At 37.7% G+C, this 7,639-nt stretch overlaps 1 protein-coding gene across 1 annotated transcript in view; it reads left to right on the top strand.

The window, feature by feature from the left end:
- Positions 1-7,639, top strand: part of PANK2 (pantothenate kinase 2) — a gene marked incomplete at its 5' end in the record, with an annotated part of 31,580 nt that overhangs the window by 9,827 nt on the left and 14,114 nt on the right. The window contains 2 exons of the mRNA XM_008589004.1: positions 3,534-3,886; positions 5,770-5,789. Of these exons, the coding sequence (XP_008587226.1) occupies positions 3,534-3,886; positions 5,770-5,789 (373 nt within the window). The remainder of the gene's footprint in view (positions 1-3,533; positions 3,887-5,769; positions 5,790-7,639) is intronic.

The raw sequence follows: 7,639 nt of genomic DNA, 5'->3' as shown, positions 1-7,639 counted from the left end.
AGCGCCGCTGCGCTCCCAAGCGGCGCACTGTAGCAGTGTGCCACCGGGCCGGCCCAACATTTTTTGAAGCATGTTCTAAGTATATAAGGATCATGACTGTTATGTTTTCAGTTGTACTTTTTTATGCACATGATATAATTCCTTTTTGTTCCCCTGTAATGCTTTTTTTGTTTGTTTGAATTGTTTGGTCTGCTGGTATTGTATTTGCTTTCTGTTAACATTTGCTTTATGTAGTAGAGTAGCATTGTCCAGGCATCTAAATTCAATCATATAAATGGTGCCAGTGATGCTACCCACTGTTTTGATCAGTGTATATGATTGTGAGTGAGTGTAGGAATGAGAATTGTGAATCTCTTTTCCTTGGTAGGCACTATTTGGAAGGGCACCTCTCATAATGTGAGCATAGCCCCATGCTAAATGTAGTGCTGGTCTTGAAACGTAAGGTATGACTTCCACTATGCCATGGCTCCTAAATGCGAGTCAGCTGCTCTGTCTAGTATATTTGTCTCCAGTGAGGCCCTTAAAAGTGCTTAAGATTTTGAGATGAGTAATAATTTTGACATAATGCTATTTTCATCTTAAAGCATCTAACTCCTCCTTATGATATGACTCCATTGTGGGTGTTTTACCATTTTTCCTTACTTGTATTATCTTGTTTGAGATATCTTTTTACATCAGCATATAGATGAATTTCCCCTTCAGCCTGGAAATTTGACCTATTAGTGATTACTGATATGTTTGCATTAATTCCTGTCATTTTTTGTTTTGTATTTACTATACTTTTTTTCTTTTCTTTATTTTTGAACTGATTTATTTATTTTTTTTCCCTAGTCATTTGAAAGTCATATGTTCTTTTTTTCTCTTCTGGAGTTACCTGCAAATTTTTAACACATGTAAACCAATACTTCTCTATTCTTGTCCAGAATTAATCAGAATCTTTATCTTTTCTTCCTTTTCCCAATGAGACAGAACTGCTGCTTGCTTTTACTTCCTTCTCCTTTCTCTTCCCTCTTTGGCTTCCTGTGTTGAAATCACGCAAGTATTTTAGTTCCAGATTACTTATTTTTTTCTAAAAGTCAGCATATGTTGGTTCCTTTGCTTTTGTTTCTTATAGCTCATGGGTAAAAAGATTTTTTTAAAGATCATGGATGTTATTAAATTATGTTGGTGTGCATCAACTAATTATTTCAGAGAATGTCTTCCAATACTAAAAGTTGAGCCCTTTCATGTGTGAAAATTTCGTTTGCATTCCCACTTGAAAGCTGGTTTGGCTGGATATATGTTTCAGAATCTTTTTCCTTATAACTTTGAAGCCAGTGCTCCACTTTTCTTCTAGCATCTGTGTTGCTGATTAAAAGTCTAATTTTTACCTTTATGTGATTTATGTATTTTTGTAGGAATTCAGTTTTTTCTTAAGATTTCCTGAAATTTCAATAGGATGTGTCTAGGTCTTCTCCTTTCCCACTAACTGATTCTACTTAGTACTTAGAGTTCCAGCCTGATGATTCATGTTCTCCCTTTCCCTTAAGAAGTTTTTCGCATAAGATAGATATTATACTTTCTGGTTCTGTATTCTGTGTATCTTTCCTTCGTATTTGAGAGACATTTTGGGAGAATTTCTTAGTTTTGTTTTCCATTTATTTTTTCCTATCCCCATTTTGCTTTTAAATTTATCGAGCTTTATTTTGGTGACCATTTTTTCTTTCTCTTTTATAAAAATGTCTTTATTGAGATATAATTTACATATAATAAATTGCATCCATATAAAGTATAAAATTCCATGCATTTTGACAGATATATACACCCAGATATATGTACATACAGCCCTCCCCTTGCCAACAATCAAGATTTGGGTTGTCACTGTTTTCACGTGCCTGTGCAGTTCATCTTTCCCTTCCCCCCAGCCTATGATCTGCTTTCTCTCAGGTGCAGAAATGATTTGTTTGCGTTTTCTAGAGTCTCACGAAAATGGAATCACATAATTTGTAGCCTTTTGTGCAAGGCTTCTTTCACTCAGCTTGTTTTTGAGATTCATGCATGTCAAGTCAAGTGTGTAGTGGATTGTCCTTTTTTTTTTTTTCCTTTTGAAGGCAGTATTTTTCCCCACAACTAGGAAATTAACATGGACAGACTTTATTTAAATTTTACCAGTTCTACATAAACTCTTTTGTATATGTATATTTAGTTCTATATAATTTTATCACGTGTTAATTCTTGCAACCATACCACAATTAGCAATCGTTTTTAATTTCTCATTTTTCTTTATAGTAACTTATTTATTTTTCAAGGGTGAGATCTCATTTTACCTCTGAGGATATTTATGATTCTCCTGTTTGTTCCTGCTACTCTTTCTTCAAATATTTAGTTCCTCATTTTTGTGGTGATTTTCCTCTTGGTGATTCTAGTTGGTAAAATGATCATCTCTGGTTTGAGAATTGTTGTTCTTCTGTTAGTGCATGTGATTTCTGTTTACTAGTCTGTAGGGGAGAGATGGGATGTGGGTGGGCTTCCCATTCCTTCTGGGTAATAGCAGCCACCTGGGTGCCATGCTGATTTTGGGGCTCCAGTGCCTTTGCTCAGTGAAGAACTTGCTTTTGTCGGGGTGAGATGGGGAGAGGCTCTTGGTAGAAGGAAGTGGTGTCCTGTCCAGTTGTGCCAAGTGCATTTCCCCACCAGATCACCCATGACTACATCAGAGCCTGCTCCTGTTTCCTCATGGCAGCCACCCTTATGTACAGGTTGGATACAGCACCCCTACATGTTCTCCCACTTGCAAAGCTGCATCCATTTCTAATAGCATTCCTTTGCACAGTTACAACTTACTTGTACTGTTGGTGTCACTTCCTGTTTCCCAGAATTATTTCGAAAAAGAATATATCAGTAAATCCATATCTTTAGTCCTTTCTAGGATTTAGGGTGAGAGGGGAAGGCATGTATGTTTATTCAGTTTATCATGATCCAGTCTCTTAAAGCCATTTTGTTTGGGGTTGGAGGGAGGAGGTGGGAAAAGATGTTTAATTTAAGGTCCATTGAAACCTTTTATTTTTAGAAAATCAGGTTTTGAGAGAGAAATTGACCACTGGAGCTTACATGTTATGTGGGGTTGGGAATTTGCTTTATTTCTAGTTTGAGTACTAAACCACAGCTCTGAAGTCTCAACATTTCTTCTTTAAGCCTGTGGGGAGGATGAAGATTTTTCATTCTCAATCTTTGTTTTTCAGAGTTGAGACTTACTGGGTAGTCATTTTGTTATTTTAAAAATATTTCATCATGCAGTTTGGGCTTTGTCTGTACAGGAAAGTTGTGTTGGTTTGATACTTTGGTATTTTTCTTTTTGATCTTTGTATTGGTTTTTCTTTTGTGTTTCTTTGTTTTAAATAAGCTTCTGAACCAGACAATCACATGTCTTCTCCTTAAAACCTTTTTGTTTAGAATTAAATCCCTTGGAAACTACAGGTTATGAAGTAAGTTGCTAATGTAGAAGTGTAAATTTTGTTTTCAGAACACTTCTTTTTTTTTCCTTCCCTACTTAGTTTTTCCGTGGTTTGGCTTGGATATTGGTGGAACCCTGGTCAAGCTGGTTTATTTTGAACCCAAAGATATCACTGCCGAAGAAGAGGAGGAAGAAGTGGAAAGTCTTAAAAGCATTCGGAAGTACCTGACCTCCAATGTGGCTTATGGGTCCACGGGCATTCGGGACGTGCACCTCGAGCTGAAGGACCTGACTCTGTGTGGACGCAAAGGCAATCTGCACTTTATACGCTTTCCCACTCATGACATGCCTGCTTTTATTCAAATGGGCAGAGATAAAAACTTCTCGAGTCTCCACACTGTCTTTTGTGCCACTGGAGGTGGAGCGTACAAATTTGAGCAGGATTTTCTCACAGTATGCATTTTTTAGCTTATATACAATTTATGGTAATTTGACTGTTAAAAATGATACTAATAGCAAGTGGTGGAGTCATTTCCATCTCTAATGGAACTTGAGTTTTCTTGAGTCAAATGAAAATTAAATGTAAATTAGTGATAGTCAGGAGCTAGCCATCTAGAGATTGTTGTATAGTTTATTTTTTGCCTAGTTCAGATGTGTTGATGAGAATCAGGACCACTGAAAGCATAGCATTATGTTGTTTCTTTAGTATGAAAAATTAGTGAATAAGCAGAGTTAAGAAACTGCCTGAGAGGAACAACAACATTAACACTTGAACAATGAGATTGAAGAATAATTTTTAAAAATCACGTCATTTCATGTCATATAATTGTTTTCAGTCTTGTCTGCTACATAATTTCTATTGTCCCCTTCAGTTATTTCCTGGAATGTTCACTAATTAAAAAAATAAGGAACTGGTCAAAAGCAGTGTTTTCAGGGCTAGTCTGAGATGGCTGACAGTAGAGGCCACCTCTCCCTGAATGCCTTCTGGTTGTGTTCTGTGCTGTGCACTCGGTAACCACAGCCTCTTGACCATCTCGGGGAGTGCCACTGGCACTTGATTTTGCTTTCACTCAGTGAACACTGTGGGCAAGGCCTTGAGGTGGATGTTGGGGTTAGGTGGGAGAATTGACAAGTCAGTTGCCAAGACTCCGACCTTCAGGGTGCAATACAGATTTAAAATGTCTTCAGTGGACTTTGTTTTTCATGCCAGTAAATGATAGTCTAAAGGAGATATTCTGCCTTTGCGTTATTCTACATCTTTATTTCCCTGCACTGTATGTTATTGTATGGTTTGTGATCCTGTCCTCTTTCTTCGTTCTCTGCCTTCTGACTTTTTAACAGGCCATAATAATCATAATATAGAATTGACATGAATTATTTAATAAGGTTTTATATTCTTTGCCTGAATTTTTCTCGGTTGCTGGCTTTAAATGGTTTCTTTTCCACCCATAAGTAAAGGGGGAGGTAGCAGGAGGAGAGAAGGTTCTCCTCCTTTGTGGAAGCCTCGTAGTGGACTCTGGATCATAACGGATAGGTAAATGAAAAAACTTTTATTTCCAGGATTGTATTAGTCCATTTTGTGTTGCTTCTAACAGAATACCTGAAACTGGGTAATTTATAAAGAAAAGAGATTTATTTGGCTCACGATTCTGGGACAGCTGCATCTGGTGTGGTCCTCAGGCTGCTTCTACTTAAAGTGGAAAGAGGCAGGTAGAAGCAGATCACATAGCTAGAGGAAGTGAGGGGGAGTGTGGGAGGGGAGCCAGGGTCTTTTAAACAACTATCTCTCATGGGAACTAATAGAGCAAGAACTGACTCAGTACCCCGACCCACCCAGGAAAAGCATTAATCCATTCATGAGGGATCCACCTCTATGACTGAAACAGCTCCCAACACTGCCACATTGGGGATCAGATTTCCACATGAGTTTTGGGGGTACAACACATCCAAACTCTATCAAGGACCCTATAGAGGTGCCCTTTGGAACATATATGAAAACCATTCAGGTTGTTACTAGAGGTTTAGTGTTGTGAGGTAATCCAAGGAGAGGTGCCAGGTGGATTTTTTGAGGGGTGCTCAAAAAGTTCAGGGAAAGATTTGTATTATCTTTTAATTCAATTTTTCCACAAACTTTTTTTTTTCCTTTTGGTGCTGGCCAGTACAGTGATTGAACCCTGGACCTTGGTGTTATTACCACCTTCTCTAACCAACTGAGCTAACTGGACAGCCCTCCATGAACTTTTTGAAGAATGCTCATATACTTTAGGAATTGGTTCTTAGGCTGCTGGGGTTTCTCTTGCATTTGTATGCACCAGCGCTATCCTTAAAAATTGTAGGAAAATGAAATGCCTGTCAAGTCTGTTTGTGCATTAGGAGTGAATAATATTTAATAAACCACAGTGAATTTTTTTCTTTAAATACTGATTTTTACCCTGTTTATTTTTTTAATGTGAATCAAATTTCCTCACTTTATATTAAGTTTTTTGTTTTTGCTGCACTTATGTTCTGAGTACCTTGGGTTACTGAAATTGCCTGTAGATTCAGTTATCTAAATTAATTAAGTTTTAAGATAACATTATCTATTAACTTTTTCATCTCCCACAGTGGATCAGAATAAATTGAATGTAAATGTTATCGAAATGGGGGCTGGCCCGTGGCTCACTTGGGTGAGTGTGGTTCTGATAATGCCAAGGCCACGGGTTCGGATCCTATATAGGAATGGCTGGTTAGCTCACTGGGTGAGTGTGGTGCTGACAACACCAAGTCAAGGGTTAAGATCCCCTTACTGGTCATCTTTAAAAAAAAAAAAATGTTATCGAAATGGGAGTTGAATTAAAGAGGGAGAACTTGCAGGGCTAAACTTGGTTATAAACAGAAACAGGTGCTTAGGGGGTTGAGGCTCTTTGCATTTGTCACATGCATTAAGTGTATATGCTTGTAAACATCCAAATAGATTAGAAGTTTATAGAGCCAGACGTGGAAGTCTTTGTCATCTCTCTTCAAAGTCACCACTGTTAAAAGTTTATGTATCTTAAATTTTTCTTTTTTTTTAAAAAAAGATGACTGGTAAGGAGATTTTTTTTTTTTTTTTTTTTTAAATTAAAAAGATGACCGGTAAGGGGATCTTAACCCTTGACTTTGTGTTGTCAGCACCACGCTCTCCAAGTGAGCTAACCGGCTGTCCCTATAATAGGGGTCCACACCCGTGGCCTTAGTGTTATCAGCACCACACTCTCCCAAGTGAGCCATGGGCTGGCCCTTGTATCTAAAATTTTTCTAATGTGTGACTGTGATTTATATGATACATATGCATATAAACACGGTTTTTAAAAAAGGCAAATTGGATCATATTTTATAAAGTGTTTCTCAACTTGCTTTTTTGACTAATGTATCTTTGAGCTCTTCCCACTTTAGTATGTATAGATCCTCTGCATTATTCATTATACAGTGCCCCATAATATGAATAATAACTTAATCATTCCATTGTTAGCTATTTACATGGAATTAAGTTGTTAAATATAGTTTAAATTTTGATACTGCAAAAATCCTTCTTTATTCCCCTCTTCCTAAGAGGCTTTAGATAGCAAAAAATCTTATCTTCTAATTGGACACTTTGAGCCCTTTGGCTTCCAGGTTGTTAAATAATAAAGTGTGGCCTCTTTTTTTTATTTTTTATTTTTTATTTATTTTTTTTAAAAAGATGACCGGTAAGGGGATCTCAACCCTTGGCTTGGTGTTGTCAGCACCACGCTCAGCCAGTGAGCAAACCGGCCATCCCTATATAGGATCCGAACCCGCGGCCTTGGTGTTATCAGCACCGCACTCTACCGAGTGAGCCACGGGCCGGCCCAAGTGTGGCCTCTTTTGATACTGCTCCATAGCCTTGAAGACGGTTTTTTGTTTGTTTGTTTTTTGAATTCACATGTATTTTATTTTATTTATTTATTTTTCTTTCTTAGTTTTATTTTGTCGATATACAATGAGGTTGATTATTGTGGCCCATTACCGAAACCCCCCCTCCCTCCTCCCTCTCCCCACTTCCACCCAACAATGTCCTTTCTGTTTGCTTGTCATATCAACTTCAAGGAGTTGTAGTTGTTAAGTATTCTTCCCCCACCGCCCGGGTTTGTGTGTGTGTGTAAATTTATTTATTTATTTTTAGCTTCCACCAATAAGTGAGAACATGTGGTATTTCTCTTTCTGTGC

Source organism: Galeopterus variegatus, unplaced genomic scaffold (genome assembly GCF_000696425.1).
Source record: "Galeopterus variegatus unplaced genomic scaffold, G_variegatus-3.0.2 Scaffold5146, whole genome shotgun sequence".
In the NCBI taxonomy this organism is placed as follows: Eukaryota; Metazoa; Chordata; class Mammalia; order Dermoptera; family Cynocephalidae; genus Galeopterus; species Galeopterus variegatus.
Note: the sequence above shows the minus strand (reverse complement) of the source record. Positions and strands in the feature narration are given on the sequence as shown.